The sequence below is a fragment of the Onychomys torridus genome, chromosome 8 (genome assembly GCF_903995425.1).
Source record: "Onychomys torridus chromosome 8, mOncTor1.1, whole genome shotgun sequence".
Taxonomy (NCBI): domain Eukaryota; kingdom Metazoa; phylum Chordata; class Mammalia; order Rodentia; family Cricetidae; genus Onychomys; species Onychomys torridus.
This window is the reverse complement of record NC_050450.1, coordinates 109,513,296-109,533,108: the sequence shown is the minus strand read 5'-3', so window position 1 is coordinate 109,533,108 and position 19,813 is coordinate 109,513,296. Positions and strand designations below refer to the sequence as shown.

Here is a 19,813-nt window from a genome sequence, read left to right as displayed (position 1 = left end):
CTGCTGCAGCAGCCAGAGGCCAGCAGCCAAGTAACAGGCAGAAACTCCACCACTTGTGACAGGCAATTGAACAAGACAGGGACCACTGTGATAGAGAAGATGAAATCAGCTGAAGCCTTCGATAACACCAATTTAACACAGAAGACTTGACTTGAGAAACAAGAAAGCTGGGCAGATCTGTATTAAATAAAAACAATAGAAAATAGTGGAAATTTTTTCTAAAAACAAAACAAAACAAAACAAAAAAAATGCCTAGATAGGTTCTTAGGCAAACACTTGCAAATAATTAAAGTAGAAAAAACATCAAAATAAGAGAGAAACACTTCTACACCCTCGATGGTGTTAGTTCATCTTCAGTTAAACTGCAGAGAAAAACACCTAAACAGAAGATGAATAACCCTCATGATCAGATTCAGAAATTCTACTCCTGAGAACACTGACAAACAGCCCAACATAAAGAAGGGAGCTGTCCACAAGTGGAAACTGGACTATAACTGAAAGGTTGTTTCAAAGTCTGAAAAGAAACCACACAGTATGCCACATAACAGAACACACAACAAAGACCACTTGATTATCTCAAAATCAAATACCTACTCATGATTTTAAAACATGAACAAAAATAAAGTAGCTATAGGAAAGAACTTCTCAGCCAACATGCAGAGCAGGCTAATCCTTCCTTTTCCCCAGTTCTACGCTTCTCTCTGACTATAAGAGTCTCCTCTCCATCCTACTCGGAGGCCTGGCTTCTATCCCCACAGTATACCTCAGCAACATTGCCAACTCAACCACAGTCCTCTCCTATTTTGGACAGCTTGTTGGTATTAACAAACCCAACTATGTACCAGCACCCTGTCCTTTCCCTCAGTCTCAAAGCAGTTGCAGTAGTGTTATCACTCAGTCTGTCTCTGTGACCAGCTGAGACAAGGATGCAGAGCCTCTGTGCTCAAAACCATGGGAACTCCCAACTCCACAAACCTCACAGCCAGCAGCAAGTTTCACCCTACAGTTCTCAGAGGCTTCCCTATGTTTCTGAGCACCTCAAATGTGTTCAACTGTTGGCCTGTCTATGAGAGGAAGACTGGGCCACAGGCTGCTAAGGCATCATAGCACTCCTGACAGAGCCTGGTTCATCATCTAAGGTCCTCTCAGTTGCAGCTTCCCACAGCACTCAGTCACTAATCACAGCAGTCCACACGTATGGAATCAACTATAGCTGCAACATCCCCATGCAGACAACCCTAGGAAAACATCTCAGTCTCTTCCCTTTGTAATTCATGACACTCAAGTCTCATCAATGGCCCTAGCCAACACCTCTATTGGCAAACAGTCTACCCAAACCCATCCCAAAAGCTGGATCTCAGGGGACCTGGGTAACTGAGCTCAAAACACAAGGCCCATAGGTAGCTGTAAGGCCAAAGCCCATCCAGGGAGGTCCACTCCAATGTGGTCAGGAAAACAGAGCTAATCACAGCTTAGTAACAGCTCCTCTGAGAGCACAAAACCTCCAGTGTCCTACCCTGCCATATCATTTGGGTTACAGTCACAGGACAAATTTCTCCTCCTCTGCAGAGCTTGAGCTACCCTGAATTTGGTCTGGTTACTGAACAGAAACCTGTTTACCTGTAGTTCTTCAAGGTATTTCACCACAGCTGGCTGTGGCTCTCTCAGCAGCACTGGATGGAGGCCTTGAACCCTGACTTCCCCAAGAATCCCACTGTAAATGCCCTACCAGTGCTACATGGTGACTGCTCTACTCAGTTCTTTCATCTGATCTCTTTGCTTCCATAGGGTGGGTTTTCTAGGGAGACAGAGGCCCACATACAGGACATCAGCAATAGTTACACCCCCACCTCCCGGAAAGGAATGTACTGGAGACAATGAAACTTACAGAGGCTGCTCTTCTGCAGTTCACATTTCGGTCAAATATGGCGGCAATGACCAGTGCACTATAAAAATAAGGAAAATGATTAATTAAAATGAAATATGCAAGGGCTGGGAAAATAACTCAGTCAGTAAACTGCTTGTCTTACATGAGATCCCTCATAAAAATGTGAAGTGGTGCATGATAATCAACCCAGTGCTGGGGATGTAGATAGGAGGATCCCTGGGACTGCTGCTCAGCCAGTCTAGCCTAATGGCTGAACACAGGGCCAGCAGTAGACCCTGTCGTAAAGGAGGTGGACAGAATTCCTGATGGTGATACCCAAAGTTGTTTTCTGGCCTCTACATGCACAGGCATGGGCACAGACCATGTGGCATCCTACCACTGTTCACTCACTTGTTTACTTGTGTGAGTGAGCCTCACAGACAGCAGGAAGCTCAAGGTTCCTAGAGGCTACAACAGATCTGAGTGACCTCTAAGATAGCAAGCAGTATAGTCCCAGCCTTAACAAATGTCCTTAGATGGTGTGCCCTGAGCCTCTAGTGCCTTGGAAAACAATGTCTTTGGCTTCCTGGGGTCACGTGGGATCAACGAAATGCAAAGACAATGGCACTAAAGGATGAGAATTGGTAGCACAGAAATGGTCACAACTGGACAGCTGACACCAACATTCCTAGACACGGCTGCCTATGCCTTCCAAACCACATTGAACAGCAAGAGCTCTATGCACCCTGCAGGCAACGTGCCCCTTAGAAGCACCCAAACATGGTTTCAACAATGCCCACAGGCTTAGCCCAGTGTAAGGCATTGTGGAGCATGCATTGTCTATATCTGGGATTGAGAGATATGAGACGTGATGAGGATTAGATGAGGTCAGCAGGATGGAGACCAAGACTCAATCTTCTGGGTTTTACAAGAAGGAGACATATCACATACTCTGCTCTCTGCCCCTTTCAAAGTGATACTCATGCTGCCTCAGGACTCTGCTAGCAAGAAAGCTACCACTACATACAGCCTCTTGACCTTATACCCAGACCATAAGTCAGAATAAGCCTTTTCTTTACAAAATAGTGTCCTTCAAGTATTTGACATAGTAACGAGTAACCTGCTAACAGTAGTCAGCTGGTTAAAGCAGTCACCATAGAAATACCACATAGAAGGCAGTTGTTAAGTCTCAACCTTTTCTACAACTAGAAGCAATAACACCATACCAACCCAACTTTTCCTAGCTCTCATGGCACTCTATAGGCTTTAACTAACCCTTTTTCTTATATACCAAACTTCATTATTGTCAGAATCTAGAGAGTACTTGCTCCTCCCCAACTTATGTCTCTCATCTCTCCTGCATCTACCAGTTACTGCTATTAAGTTTCATACTCAAAGAGAACACTTCTTAGGGGAGCATTTCTCCATCTAGGATTTCTCTCCTTGGTCCCTACATCCCTTGGAGCCCCAGGGATGTTCTCAGGAAATGGCAAGGTGCAAGACCTAAGGACCAAGAACCAGCCAAGTCTGTCCTTCTCAACCTCATTCTCAACTTTCTCAGCCATGCAGTGAGTACTATTCCCAGCCCAGGAGACAGAGCTGTGAGTCTGCAGACCTACCCTCCTAACTCCACATTCTGAGGCCACTACTTCCTACCAGCCTACGCAGGAACAAATAGTCTCCACAGATGAGATTGGAGCCTTGTATTCAATGAAAGGGCCACTTAGAAGCATGCCTGCAATCCTAGACTCAAATACCAACCAAGGATCACCAGAGGGCAGAAATGGTCTTTGGGGTCCAGAAAGTAAGAAAATGCTCAAGAACAAGAACTAGAGGAAGCGAGATGACTCGGCATGTCACCAAGCCTGAGGACCTAAGTTTGATCCCTGGGTCACACATGGTAAAAGAGAGAACCAACTCCTTGAAAGTTGTCCTTCGATCGCCACACACACGTATACAAACACACACACACACACACACACACACACACACACACACACACACACAGTTTTTAATTTTAATGTTAAAAACAATCAGAATGGTGCTAAGTATGTGTCAGTCGGTCAAACCTGCCACAGAAGAAAGGATAAAGTACTGCTCTATAATTCCAAGCTGTAAACGGGAGAGAGGCAGGGGCACTGTTTTTTTCATGTGTGTTAATCACATTTGGCCACACTGAGAAGAGGGGAAATCTGATTTATAACAAGAGAGGGTTCATCCTACCTCATCATGAACCTCTTAAAATTGTTTCTACCCTAACACACCACAAAGGCTTTTGTGAACATTCTTCATATCATAAAACATTGACTGAGGCCTGTATTCATGTGGTCTAATAATTCATGAGCCATATACCTACTGCTGTTAAGGAAATACATTTGCCCCACCCTATCCTATTCCCCAAGGTTCAGGGAACATCTTAGAATATGAGGACAGAAAAATTTTAAGAGCTAGAGTACAGGAAGGAGTGCTGTGAAATCTTGTCTTCTGGACATGACATGGCTAACACACTCATGAGCTCAATCGGCTTCAGTTATTGATCAGGCCAAACTGATCAGTCCACATTCCAGCAGACAGCACTACTGGGTTCACTGGGTTATAGGAAAAGAAGAGGACTTGGGGGGAACCTGTTAGGATTGCCAGGGGAGTGGGATGGCAGAGTTGTGGGTGGATATGATCAAGATACATTGTATAAATATATGGAATTGTCAAAAATAAGAAGATATTCTATTTTTTAAAGAGTACATTTGACATTTACTTTAAATATGCTCTCAAAATGGAAATTTAAATATTGTTCTATATTAGAGCTTTGCTTCCCCCCCCCCCCCCCCCGAGACAAGGTTTCTCTGTGTAGCTTTGCACTTTTTCTGGATCTCACTCAGTAGACCAGGCTGGCCTCGAACTCACAAAGATCTGCCTGCCTCTGCCTCCTGAGTGCTGGGATTAAAGGTGTGCATCACCACCACCCGGCTTAGAGCTTTGCTTTTTTTTTTTTTTAACACTTTTTTTAAAATTTTTACAATTTTTTCTCTTTTTTTTATTTACTATATTTGTGCTTTAATTTTACACATCAGCCATGGGTTCCCCTGTCCTCCCCCCTCCTGCCCCCACCCCTACCTTCCGCCCAGCCCCTTCCCTCCATTCCCATATCCTCCAGGGCCAAGACTCCCCTGGGGATTCATTTCAACCTGGTGGATTCAGTACAGGTAGGTCCAGTCCCCTCCCCTTCCAGGCTGAGCAAAGTGTCCCTGTATAAGCCCAAGGTTCCAAACAGCCAGCTCATGCACTAAGGATAGGTCCGGGTCCCACTGCCTGGGTGCCTCCCAAACAATTCAAACTATTCAATTGGCTCACTTATCCAGAGGGCCTAATCCAGTTGGGGGCTCCATAGCTTTTGGTTCATAATTCATGTGTTTCTATTAGTTTGGCTATTTGTCCCTGTGCTTTTCCAATCTTGGTCTCAACAATTCACACTCTTACAGTCCCTCCTCTTTCTCAACAATTGGACTCCTGGAGCTCCACCTGGGGACTGGCCATGGATCTCTGCTTCCACTTCCATCAGTTATTGGATACTATCAGTGGTGGCCGACATTTCCTGTAGGCAAGCATTAAAGGAATGCAGAAATTTTTACTTTCTTTTCCTAGAAAACATGGTTTTAAAAAGCAAAGCTCCCTCTCATCCAATATCTGGTGGAGCTTTGCTTTTTAAAACCATGTTTTCTACGAAAAGAAAGTAAAAACTTCTGCATTCCTTTAATGTTTGCCTACAGGAAATGTCGGCCACCACTGATAGTATTGAAAAGTCATGTAGCACTGAACTCTTAGAATTTCCTGTTCATGTGTTTGACTCACCTACTATGTTAAGCCATGGAACACTGACTGGAGAAGAGAGGATGAACACAGACAACACCTGAAAGCATCTCCAGACAGCTTCGTCCTCTCCAAAGTCATGGACTCTGTCATTTTAGCTGACCTCCTAAATCCCCAGATAAGTGTCTTCTGCTCTGCTCTGCTCTGCTCTGAGGATGCCTATCTGCAGACATCCTACCCTGCCCAGGCAAGCAGGTCCAATTTCAACAAGTGTTCATTCTAGAGGAGCCAGGCCACTCAGAAAATAAAGCTGTTTTTTCATAGCCCTTTACACATTCTATCCATCCAGGCATTGGGCCTGGGAATAAGAAAAATCCCAAATGGTATGTAGCCTGCCTCAGTCAGGTATGGTGATAAAACCAAAGCTGTACAAGAGGCTAATTTCAGCATGAGTTTCAGTGTTTTATTTCCTTCCTCCTAGGGATAGGGTTCTGTCCAATTCGCCTTTTTTCCTAAAACACTTTCCACAGGTTACTGGGTAACTTTACAGCTACAGATGAGACCTAATAACGTGGTAGAGTCAGAGTAGTCCCTATTAGGGCCCTCTCCCAGCTCCACTTGTCCTTCTCAGGTGTGTGGGAGGCCAAGCGAGTAGGACACACATGTATCTGTAGGCATCTCTCCTGTGCTCAGCATCATACAAGAAGTTCCAACTAGTAGCTCCTCCCATGGGGACCATGTCCAGTAGGAAGGCAGCTGCAGCAGGCCTGGCCACCTACTTTACTTAAGGGGCCATCCTTCCCACAATCACTCTGACAAGTCTGTGTGCTCACAAAAGCCCCAACTATCATGCTCCTCAGAGCATAGGAATATGTCAACTATTCTCTAGGCAGCAATTGCTGGAGACCTTTTCTTGGTCTCTAACAGTGAACATACACAAGCTGTTCCATGCAGACCTCACCAAGGTATGAGCAAGCAAAGTGAGCCATAAGCCACAAGGACTGGGATGTGGAGTCAGAGTCCAGTATAGGCTGTTACACAGAGGAAGCCTGTGTGCAACAGTTATCAACACAACTAAGAGAAGTAACAGCCTCATACACTACCATCAAATTAGCTTTTCCTTAAGAAAACGCCTTAAAAGTCACTGTTTCATTGATAATTTTTTTTTCTTTTTTAAGAAGGAACTCAGCTGGGCGGTGGTGGCACACACCTGTAATCCTAGCACTCGGGAGGCAGAGGTAGGTGGATCTCTATGAGTTCAAGGCCAGCCTGGTCTACAAAGCCAGTTCCAGGACAGGCTCCAAAACTACAGAGAAACCCTGTCTCGAAAAACCAAAAAAAAAGGAAGGAACTCATTCTGTAGGCCTTGAACTCATGGTTAGTCTCCTGCCTTAGCCTCTCAAGAGCTAAGATTATAGGCATGAGTCAGGATTTACATGATTCATCGAACTTCAGAGATTATACTGAAGTAAATGTAACAATATCTGGAAACTGCTGCTTTTTAAGTATCAGTAAGCTTCAAGGTAATTAAAACAAATCTGCATGCACTTATGAGTGTAACAGGTTTTTAAACACTGTTTCAATTTGAGCTATTTTTTTTTACTTTTTTTTTAAATTTTATTTATTTATTATATATGCAGTGTTCTGCCTTCAGGCTAGAAGAGGGCACCAGATCTCATTACAGATGATTGTGAGCCACCACGTGGTTGCTGGGACTTGAACTCAGGACCTCTGGAAGAGCAGTCAGTGCTCTTAACCTCTGAGCCATTTTCTCCAGCCCCTTTTTTAACTTTTTATTCATTTGTGTGTGTGTTTATGTGTGTTTGTGTCTGTGTATCATATGTGTGCTGAGCCTGAAGATGCCAGAAGAGAGCTTCAGATTCCCTATGACTAGAGTTACAGACAGTTGTGAGCTACCATGTGTGAAGGCTGGGAATAGAACCCAAGTCCTCTAAAAGAGCAGCCAGTACTTTAACCCACTGAGTCCTCTCTCCAGCTCCAGACTAACTTCCTTAAAACTATTTTCCTACCTTCGGAACAAGACTGGGTTATTTAAAAATACAAATACATTTCAAGTGCAAAGGGGTTTAATGATATTAGTCAAATAGAAAGTATCTTCCTAAATCACTGTTCCCCATGCATACTAATCCTCACCTGGGCCTCAGTCATGCTCGGCAGGAAGACCCTATACGAAGGTCACTACTCCTCTCACTTCAGAGAAAACCTGAAGAGCAACACCTGGTACCCACAGTGAAAGCCACCATCTGAAGAGAAGTGCCTGTGGGTGTGTCCACCTGCCTGATTTCTCTGTATGGTAGCTCACCAGGATTTACCAACACAAGGCTCCTCTTTCTTGTATAAGCTGAGGGAAAGTTGCGTGCCTCAGCCTGCTTCTCCTTCCCCAGTCTTACACCTCAGTTCAGCATATGCAGTGAGAACAGCATTCCACCCAAACCCATGTTTTTTGTCATTTGTACAATACTGTGTAGCACTCAAAAGCAGCATACTTGCTTCTACATGGGAAACAGCAGCACTTCCATTCTGAATTTTTTTTTTTTTTTTTTTTTTTTTTTTGCCAGAGCTGAGGACCGAACCCAGCTCTACCACTGAGCTAAATCCCCAACCCCTGAAGTAATTTTTTTAAAAGATGACTAATACGTCCATCTACAATTTTTTTAAGTCACAAACCGCGTTAAAATATAAACCCTGCATTTTACTAAATTTCCCTAAGCCATAAGCAGAACCATGTACTTTGGGGTCACAGCCAAACCAGCACAAAGTTGGGCCTGGCAGACCAAGACTGTCTCTGATTGCAGGCCTTCTCCTTGCAACAGGAGTCTTCCCTTCTCTGGAAGCCGGGCCATTCAGAGAGGCTGAGAAGAACAAGATATAGCTTTGAGCAATGCTTGCTATTTCCTGATTTCTTTTTTTTTTTTTTTTCCAGGACAATCTTGCCCTGGAGGAAGAGATCCTACAGAGCCTATCCCGAGCTGTTCACAGGCAGCCCACGCTGCCCTGCCGGTTTGCACAGTGGAGGTGAGAGTCAGGAGCTGCCCCTGGCATAGGCGGGCCTGTGCCTGGGCGGAGTGAATGTCAACACGAGCTCAGCTTACAAAAGAGTTTCAGGTGAGGAAATCACTAGAAGGCGACAGGCAGAGCACACTGGTGCAGCTCGCTTTCTTTTCTTTCCTGTAGATCGGATTTTGGCTTCTGGTTAGAGAGAATCATCTAGGTAATAGACAACCTCCCAATCACACTCTCACTTCACATCTTGCTGCCACCGCATCACACTGGGCTTTTCAGGAAGCCAGATTTGTGCCACAAATTCTGGCACAGAAGACATTCCTGCTCCACCTGTCTTCGCTCAAAGCCAAGCAAAGATGGTTTTCAAAGTCAATCAAAACAATTTCAAAGATAAAAATTTGCCTTTAAAATCTTTTGAAATTTCTAAAGCAGAATTAACACTGTGATGTGCCACTGATGCAGTTTCTGTATCAGGCACCTTCAAGGTACAACAGGACTCTCTATATCACCTCCCTGGTTCTTTATGACAGATATTTCTATTTATTCTTGAAACTATATTTGGATCTCAACTATACTTTTACAGGATGCACTGAGGAGTTTGTGAAAGTAAAGATACCAAGATTTTATCATGTGCCAGAATTAATGGGCTTAAAACCTGATAATTAAAAAGCATGGTCACTCATGACAAACCTCGCAAGCAGGTCTGCAGGGCACACCCGACCGATACTCAGACGGCACAGAGCTCTAGGCTGGAGGCAGTGCATGCCCCAAGCTCACTGGCACACCTGACTCACCGGTGCCCTCCCTCACTGATGCCTGGAGTCAGATGGCCCAGGAAAGGCCAGGCACAGGTTCCTCAGAACCTGTCCAACCGGCTAGAAACCTGCAGCAGCACAGCTCCAAAGGGCATTGCTACCCATCTGAGGCAGGTGTGGGCAAAGGGGCCAGAAGAAGCCTTCTCAGAAGAAACTCCATAGCAGCTATCACTGTCTGCTGACTGCCAATTTAGGGGGATCAGAAGGCTGTGAAAGAGACAGCTAGCAGTACTGTAGCCAGACAGCTGCAGTTTCCATGTGCAACACACAGACATGAGCTCCCCAGCAACCCCTCAGGTTTCCACATGTCAACAAGTCCAAACCCAAAGAAACAAGTGGACCCACAAGAGTTTCTACAGACTACAGCTAGACATGGTTGCACACCAACTACTCCTTGGCCAGGAAAGTTAGGGTCATTCCAGAGACTGAACTGTTCATAAAGTCAAGGCCACTTCTGTGCTCACCCAGAGTCCCAACAGAAGCAGCATTCTCCACACCACACCTAACATCTCAACCCAACAGGAAGAGGACCTCACATCTCCCCATGGGACACCTCACACTCAGAGCAAGCTCAGTTCACAGAAGCTCTGGGAAGACCATGCCAAGCTCACTCTGGGCCACCTTCTACAGTCTTCAGAAGTAAACCTCATGGCCAAGAGGTTGTGCAGGGCCAGCTCAGAGTGTCATTTTTTTCCCTGAGGATGAAAAGAGGACAGAATGTTGTAGGTAGAGTGCTAGGTGTGACCCTGACATGACACTGGTGAACTGCCAGGGGACTGTGATGGATGGGAAGGACTCTTGGCTCTGTGCAGTTGCCTATCCTTCCCTGAGCAGGAAAGGACAACCCTGAAAAAAAAAAGGTACCATGTTCCTTCAGCAGCTACGGAAGCCCCTCAACATACTACTGTTCCACATCTAAGAAAAGCTAGAGCTGGAGAAGACATGACAGAGCCCAAAGACCTACCTGCAGCCATAACATCAAGTCACAGCTGCTGACTTCAGAGTCCCATCATGTCTATCAGCCATGTTTTTTATGGTTATCTCCTTTCCAAACTCCACCCAGAGACCAATCAGTGTTGTGACACAAGTTCCACAGCACTGAGTGAAGACAGGCACCACAGTGGCAACTGTGTAACCCTGGCTTTTCACTCTGGACCATGTGCCCCACAGGTCCTTCTAATCATTAGGAAGTTGGCAGAGACCTCTCATCTGTACTTCTTACCTTCAAAAGCAGCAGCATGGCCTTGAGTCCCCACATTTAACAAAAGAGAACGAGGAGATAGCCACATACATGTCATGGCTGCATGCTCCCAAGCCAGCTGGCCAGCACCCATTGCCACCACTGTTCCTTTCATCAGGCCATCCTGCCTTCCTACCTCCTGGATCAGGAGAGGTAGAAGGACATGGCATTCTGTGAGTTTGCGGCTCTTTGGCAAAAACTGTTAAATAAATGGACTCTGTAAGGGCTGTTTTTACTTTGAAGAAGGAAGTAACTACACATCAGAGCCAAAGCCCTCCCAGTCCTTCCCATTTCCTGGCAGTTCACCAGTGTCATGCCAGGGTCACACCTAGCTCTTCACTATCTCCTACTCAATACTCTATCCTCTTTTCATCCTCAGGAAAAGAGAATTGGACGATGACTGCAGCCACCCACCTGACAGAGCTCTATGAAACTGAACAAGATGCTGGCAATATAAAGAAGCTTCACGGCTCTGGGACAGTTGTCGACAGGAGAAAAACTTTTTCCTATTTATACTGTATACTTCCAGAAATTTGAATATAAGGGCAAGTTGCAAGAGCCTCCTTCAAAGCCATGTAAACAGCAAACAGAGGACACATCTATAAGACAGTGGAGTGGAAAGCAGAGAGGTCACAGCCATGGATAGGGCTCAAAACTCAGCAGAAGCCCCTGGACAGCTGGGCTCTTGCCCCTCTCCACCCACAGCCAAGTCACAGCTTCCTAACCCTGCATATGTCATGTTCCCAGTGAGAGGTATACCATCAGTATATGTTTATGCTCCATAAAATGAAACTGGTCAAGAGAAGCTCCTTTCTGAGAGAAGATGATTCCAGTTAGATGTCCAGGAGGAATTTTCTGGAGCTGTGCCTTGGAATGAGGTGATGGGGTGAGTATTACCACAGGGATGTTCCAAGGGGTCCTGGCTCACACTTTCAGAGTTCTGCAATGCAGGAGTATTCTGCTTTTCTGAGGCTGGTTTTGTCCGTCCTGATTTCCTAAGCTGTGCGCCAGTACACTGGCACCTCATCTTCATTTAGCAACTTGTGATCTAAACACTACTGGAGAGTTCTGTGAGGCAGGGAAACGTTCTTAGAAGTGGAGTGGCAGGTCTGGGTCAGCAGACTTCAGTACCTCTGGCCAATGAGAGGTAGGGTCCCAGTGTAGGGGTGGTAGCTCCAGGTCTGTAGGCTTACGAGGAGTTCAGTGGTTTCTGGAGCTCTATGCCTCGGGTATAGTATCAGTGCTCTTCTGCCTGATTTTCAGGAGTATTTTTTTTTCTTTTTCCTTTCCCTTTGAAAGTTGCAGAACAAATGTGTCCTCAGCGCAAGTGTCTCTTCAGTTTTGTGCAGCAATTAGAACATAACACTTGGGGGGGGGGGGGTCAGTCAACTTTATTTGAGTTCAAGCTTCATTCTGTTTCTTTCTGAGAAGCCAAAGGAGGGTGCTAAGTAGCTCAGTATGTTCATCACGGTGTGAATGTTGTAATGGGTCCTCTCTGTCTGAGTCTTTTCATGCTCACTAGGGCAAGGCCTATGGCTTGATCTGTCCTCAGCACACTGTGGGACACTGTTAGTGGCTCCAGAGTCACTAGCAGCATGGGTTCCAGAGCATTCTAGTGACTGAGCTTTACTCTGTTCCCATGCATGTCATCTCTCTGAAGTGGGACCTGGAGCCCATTTGCTTCCCTGGATAGCGATACTTGGAACCCAATCGCCCCATCTAGCAGATCCTGTCCCATTCCACAAGATAAGGTAGTTTTTTCCTGTCTTATCCACCTGTTAGAGGGGAGTAGTGGAGCCCAAGGATGCTGGTATTGGCATCTAGTTGTAGAGAATGGCTTATCTGAGGACAAGAAGTCCAGGGCAGATGGCATGTTTGCCTGAGGTATAACTACCAGACGGCATAATCACCCTTCAGCACAACCAACAGGCTTTACCTTGAAATGGCAGTCACGAAAGGTGTTAACTCCTGAGGCTCATAGGCACGTGCAAAAGCCCAGCACACATAACAGGCAGCATCCCTGACGTTGGCACCCACGCTGCAGGCACCCCGCTTCTCATCATAGGTCAGTGCCTTCAGGATCACTGTGACAACTGGCAGAAGACAAAAACAATGAGCAACTGATGGCACATGAAATAGGATCACAAACAGGCCATGTGTGCCAGCCTACAAGAGTCAAAAAATCTGCTCAGAACAAACCCCTGAAAGGAAAACAAGTCCACCAGCTCCAAGGTGAAAAGGTATTTTTTGAGGTTTCCAAGAAATGACAATTCTTAAAATCAATAACCACACTGAGGCTCCCAAGTTTGTGGACATACCAAGAGAGTGCAAAGCTCAGGAGCTCACACCACAATGAGGCAGAAGGATATGAAGTCACAGGACACCACACAAGTCTCATCATCGAAAGACTTCAACAACCTCAGGGAAGGGAGGAAACACCATGGGGCCTGGACCAGAGAGGGACCCTGGAAGTTCCAGGGCTGCGGAGGCAGACACAGAAAGCCAGTCATAGTGGACCTGTGTGCACAGGATTGTCTGCCTGCTTCCCCATCTGAAGTTTTTATAGCAGCCAAGAGATAGACACATGAATTCTTCTTCTGGTTTTAGTGAAAATATACAACCAAGTAATTGATATACATGCATACACAGAGACAGAGTCAGAGACATGCATACATATATACAGACACACACACACACACACAAACACACACACACACACACACACACACACACACATACACACAGAAGTTGATACAGGAGGTGGGAGAATTTAAGATGTGTGCAAGAACACTGGAACATTAAATTTATAGCATTCCTGGGTATTTACTTGAAGGGCCTGGGTTATATATCACAAAGATACTTGCTCATCACTGTTTTTTGTTTTGTTTTACCTAAGACAGGGTCTCTCACTGTGTAGCTATAGTTGGCCTGGAATTTGCTATGTAGATCAGGTTAGGCTACCCTTGAACTCTGCCTGCCTCCGTTTCCCAAGTGCTGGGATTAAAGGTGTGTGCCACCATGTCCAGCACATTCATCAATGTTTATTTGCAGCACTGTTCAAAATAGCTAACCTATAGAACTAACCTAGGTATCCATCAAGAGAAGACTGAATAAAGAAAATATAGTACACCTAAACAATTAAGTTTTATTCCACCATAAATAAGGACAAATCAAGGGGCTCAGTCAATAAAGTGCTCGCCATACAAACATAAGGACTTGAATTCAGCTCTCTAGCACTCATTTAAAGCTAAGCATGGTAGGGTGTGTAACCCCAGCTCTTGGTAAATGAGGAGACGAGAGGATCTCTGGAGATTATTGGACAACCAGCCTATCCAAATCAGTGAGTTCCACGATCAGTGAAAGAACCTGTCAGAAAATAAGATGGACATCAACAGAAAATATCTGACATCAATATTTTTCTTCCACATGCTCACACACACATACACATACCCACACAAACACATATATACACACCACACACAAAACACAAATGAATGAAATCATGCTATTTACAGGAAAATGGATCCAACTGGAAATTATCACATTAAGCAAATTAACTCACCCAGACAAATATCATATCTTTCTCTCTTTGTAGATCCTAGATTTTATGCAAAAATCATGCATGCATACAACATGAAAGTAGAAGCAAACTGTTTGGGCAAACAAAGGGGAATGGCAAGAGGGGAAGGGGAACTGGCAAGGACCACAGTCAAAGTATGTCATACTTTTATGAAAATGTCCTTATGAAACCCAGTACTGTGTTCAACACCCATGTGCCAAGAAAAATTAATTAAATAAGGGCCGAGGAAATAGCTCAGTCAGTAAAGTGCTTACCACACAAGTGCTGAGGAACTAAGTTCAGATTCCCAGTACACACATAAAAGCCAGGCATAGTGTCTCACATTTGTAATCCTAGCACTGGAGAGGCCAAGATAAGAGGATTTGTTGGATAACTAATCTTGCCAAATAGGTGCAATTCCAGATTCCGTGAAGAACCTTGTATTAAAAAATAAAGTAGAAGGCCGGGCAGTGGTGGTACATGATTTTAATCCCACCACTTGGGAGGCAGAGGCAGGCGAATCTCTGTGAGTTCGAGGCCAGCCTGGTCTACAGAGCGAGTTCCAAAACAAATAGGACTGTTACACAGAGAAACCCTGTCTCGAAAACAATCTGAATGAATGAATGAATGAATAAATGAATAAATGAGAGCCAGGCAGTGGTGGCACACACCTTTAATCCCAGCACTCAGGGAGGCAGAAGCAAGCGGGTCTCTGTGAGTTGGAGGACAGCCTGGTCTACACAGTGAGTTCCAAGACAGCCAGAGTAACACAGAGAAACTGTCTTGAAAAACCAAAAACAAACAAACAAACAAAGTAGAAAGAGAAGACACCCAAATGACCTCTGGCCTCCACAAACACACATACATTAAGTATGTGCAGAGGCACACATAAACACACACATATACCAAAAATGTGGTATAAAGAGGACAACCTTCAGGAATTAGTTCTCTCTTTCCACCATGTGAGATACAAGGAGTGAACTCGGGTTGTCAAGGTTGGTAGTAAATGCCTTTATCTGAGCCATCCCACAGTCTGGAATTTAATTTAATAAGAAGATCAATTGTTAATTTTTAAAAGACTCTTAAAAGTGGTAATGGGAAATGCAACAGAGAAAAACTTAAGGAAACACTTGATTTTTACAATGCAAAGATAGGGTTGTTTTGTTTTGTTTTGTTTCCAAGACAGGGTTTCTCTGTGTAGCTTTGCACCTTTCCCTGGAACTTGCTTTGTAGACCAGGCTGGCCTCGGACTCACAGAGTGGCCACACTGAAGTCTTGGACCTAGTGTAGGGTCCAGTAAGTGGTCATCCCAGGGCCAGCTATTCCTATCCTCTTCACAGACAATCTCTGAGTCAGCCTCATCCACAGAGGCAGCTCCTACACTCCAACAGCTCAGCCCAGCCCCACCTCCCATCATTCCAGAGAACCCTGGGGTCACAAAGGCTGGCTCTGCTGGATCATTCTTAAGGTCCCTACAACTCCTACCTAGTTCCCATCTGGCCTTACAGTCCACCTCTCTGCCAGAATTCCCACTGCAGAGTGTGTCCCAGAGACTCCCTTGCAAGGCTCCTCTACACTCCAGGGAAGGGGCATACCACCAGCAGAGTCTCTGGAGCAGGAAGCCAGAGCTGAACCCTGTTATCTGAGAGACTATCACTCCTATACACACCTGATGTTTCCCCAAACATGGAGTTGATGGTTAAATACAAACCTAGCAAAAGAGAATTGCCATGGCTGCTGTGGGTTAGGAATTATAACTGCAATTATCTCAACCTGAACTATATCCAATCTGCAATGCTGAAAAAGTCATCAGCTGTTCTACTGAAACAGGCCTAGCTGACCTGGAATTGCTCCTAGTTTACTAGTATATAGCTCAAATTCACTACTCTGTTAATTAACAGGGTACCCACTAGGGAGCAAACAATGTCAAGAAAATTGGCTGTGGCACCTGTGGGAGGGCTGTGTCCATATGTGTGGTGTCACTGCCAGCTGGACTCCCTGGGGCTTATGTAGACACCACAGCCCAGATGCTCTGGGCAAGGCCAGCCAGCAAGCCTCTGGCCTCAGGGAAATCTGAATGTGCTCTCTAAGTGTCAACTTATCACTCCATAGGACAAAACCAATTTCCAGACAGATAACTACAAGTAGCAGTGTCAGCACTCTCTGGATGTCCATTTCACATCTCTCCTGCACAGATTCCTTGCCAGGAAACGGGTGCCTCCCCAGAGGCAGACACAGACCTCACACACCATAGTACCAGACCAGGCAGAGTGCCCAGGTTTCTGTCCCCAAGTTGAAGTGAAATAATTTTGGGAACTAGCCCCTTTCCAGGGACTAGTGACATAGCCAGCCCCAGGAAATTCAAGTGATGGGTCTGTAACCACTAACAGTAAATCTTGACAGACTTTCACAGGGTGTAAACCTGCTTACTGTTCAGAGAACCAATTGCCTAGGAAGACACCTGCTGGTTCCAACTACCCAGACTGTCTGAGAGGCCACTAGAGTTGCAGGCTCCAAGAACCCACTCACATCTTGCCTGTCTCTAGCCAGGGCCAGAACCCTCAGATGTCACAATATGCTGGGCCTGCCATGCCTGTGTTCTCCTACAATTCTAAGTTAGAAAAGCTGAAAGCAAAGCTCATCAGAGCCTCAGGCCCTACAGCCACCCATAGCTGCCAATTGTTGCCCAGCAAAGACCTGACTGGCCTTCCCCTACTCTGGCCTACAGCCCAGTCAGCAGTCTTCAGAGACAGCATCCTGGCCTTTCTTCTGCTGAGAAACATGAAAGCATCCTCCACAGATGCACAACAAACACCAGAGCTGACAAACAATGTGGTGTAAGGCAATGAACACCAATGACTGGCTGCTAAGGGGAGGCTGGCCCAATAAGGGCAGGATGCTATGATAGGGATCACTGGAAAGGAACTGATTTGTAGAAAAGACATCAATCAAAAAAATAGGGAAGCCTGACTAATACCACTAATTCATCCCAAGGTAGTGAGAGCAGCAGCTTGGCATGAGAAAACAGGGTGGGCCCACTTCTGCTGCTCCTGAGAAGGGGCACCTCGCCGGGCGGTAGTGGCACACGCCTTTGATCCCAGCACTCAGGAGGCAGAGCCAGGTGGATCTCTGTAAGTTCAAAGCCAGCCTGGTCTACAGAGCGAGATCCAGGACAGGCACCAAAACTACACAGAGAAACCCTGTCTCAAAAAAACAAAAACAAAAAAGAAGGGGCACATCTGTTGATAAACTCCTGGGCTGTATCCAGCCTCTACTACATGAAAGAAAGGCACTGCGTTTCCAGCTCTGATATTCAGGGATCCAGGAAACAAGAGCAAGGGTATCTTTCATGGCTACAAGGGCACTGGGCACTCACAAAACTGGGCTGTGGGGAGGGGTGGGTGGTGACTTGGAACAGGAAACTCTTTGCCTTCAACCTTTATATAGTCATCATCAGACAGAAATTCAGAAACAGCTCTTTCCAGATTCAACAAGTTTAAAATAAGGAAACTGTTCAATAGCTTTGAACAAAAACCTTTCTCATGGTTCCAATTACATACTGCAAATGCATGTCAAATATATATCATACCCCAGAGGGCTTCCTTTTGGCAACTTGGAGTCCAGCAAGGTAATCTGAACACCCTTCTCTCTAGACAGCATGTCGTTTGTTTAACACAGGCTGCCTAAGGAAGCAGCAGCCTCCAGGTGAGAGAAGTGATTTAACCCTAGAGCCCCACATTCCTCACTACAGGGTCTGTAGAACCTATAAGCTAGGGACACAAGGATTTAAGCATCCTCTGCATAAGCAGAAACAACCAGCTCATAAAATTCACCACACAGTTACATCTCCTGACAGCCACTCAGCCACATTAATTTAAAATAAGTTTTCTCATTGGGCAATCATGGATTGTACAGGTTCCTGAGGTGTGTCTGGTGCAAACCCCAGGCTTTGCTCGACCTTCCCAATTCAAACTCGATGATAAAGAACTTGCAGAGATGAAGGTATACAGTAACCTGAACAATCCTAAAAAACCAACTCTTCCAATGCAGCCCAGGAGGCCCAAAACAGGCAAGGTGCTGGCCATGAACAGACAGACACAAAACAGAGAGCAGTGTCTCCCAAGCTATGCCTAAATCTGTGCAATATCCTGAGCCATCTCATCCCATGAGTAGAGCCATGCCCATAGAGCCTGAGCCTCCGAGTCCCAGCTTCCGGGATCAGGTGTGGCTGCAGGACCTGCCCCTTGTACTAACAACCAGTGTACTGTTCTTAAGAATGTAGTCCAACTTGCTCAAGAAAAATGCCCCTTGAATATGCTGGAGATAGGAAGAATGATGCACAGAACATCAGGCTCATTAGACCTGTGGGTTAATTTCTCACAGGCCCCAGAATGGCCCGAGAGGCCCCCTCATTGACCTGCAAGAGCAGCATCTTGCCTATGGCTATGGAATCCTCAACTGTGCAGCAAGGGAGGTATAGACTTGTGGGTTTGGCCTGTCCTTGAAGAGCCAGGGAGAACTCAACCCACACTTGGGGAGTGCACTTATCCATGCCCAGTGCTGCAGGGTACAAACCTCCACATACCACCTGGCTCTGCTCTCTCTAGGGGTATTTCAAGTGTTTACCTACTCAGCAGATCACTACATTAAGCCCACACTTAATCCAGAAAAAGGTTCTGCATTTATCTGGGTCCTAGAAACCCTCCAGCTATACAGCCAAGAGTCAAGGCCCATCTGTCACACAGCCCGGCCAGGTGTCCTGAAGTTCCCATGAGAAACTCCAACAGGCAGGTACAGTGTTACCAGCTTGGCAGTGCCCTTCATTCCAAAGGTACTTTCCAATAAAAAAAAAAAATTCAGTCACAGAAGAAGACATCTCCACTTCAAGTGAAGTCTCACTAGGGGAAGACCCTTCAGAAATTCTAAGCCTAACCCACCCACACCAGCCTCCTGGGTGGTGCAGCAGGTTCTCCTGGAAACATTGACAAGAAACACACTGGTGAGATGTGAACATCCACTTTCATCCCCATCAGCTGGATAATTAGATGGAATCCACATAACAACAAGTAAGAAGTATAGGGCACCCATAAACACCACATTCTTGATGGATGTAATTGGGAGTAGAGAACAGAAGTGAGATTAAGGTATAATACCAAGGGAACACAGCAAGTCTTGTGGTGACGCGATATTAAAATCTCAGCTATGGGGAGGGGGGTAGGCAAAGTCACATCAGGAACTGAAAGTATGTGACCATGAATGCACGCACACACATGCACAAACACACACTCACACTCACATATCTTGGAATCTCTTCCAGCTACAGTCTGTGCCCAGGCCAACATTCTGTTTTAAACACTATAATTCTGTTGTGTCACAGAGAAAAATCTACCGGGTCTTCCTGAACACTTCTTAATAAAATGGAAAATAATAGTAACAATAATAATAATAAAAGAAGCTGTTCTAGTTTGGATATGAAGTATACCTCCAAAAATTACTGAGGG

General features: G+C 45.5%; 1 protein-coding gene across 1 annotated transcript in view; it reads right to left on the bottom strand.

Moving 5' to 3' along the window:
- Tbcd (tubulin folding cofactor D) overlaps positions 1-19,813 on the bottom strand; it is a 167,549-nt gene that overhangs the window by 63,394 nt on the left and 84,342 nt on the right. The window contains exons 14-15 of the mRNA XM_036198362.1: positions 12,690-12,846; positions 1,889-1,946 (exon numbers count right to left, since the gene is read on the bottom strand). Of these exons, the coding sequence (XP_036054255.1) occupies positions 1,889-1,946; positions 12,690-12,846 (215 nt within the window). The remainder of the gene's footprint in view (positions 1-1,888; positions 1,947-12,689; positions 12,847-19,813) is intronic.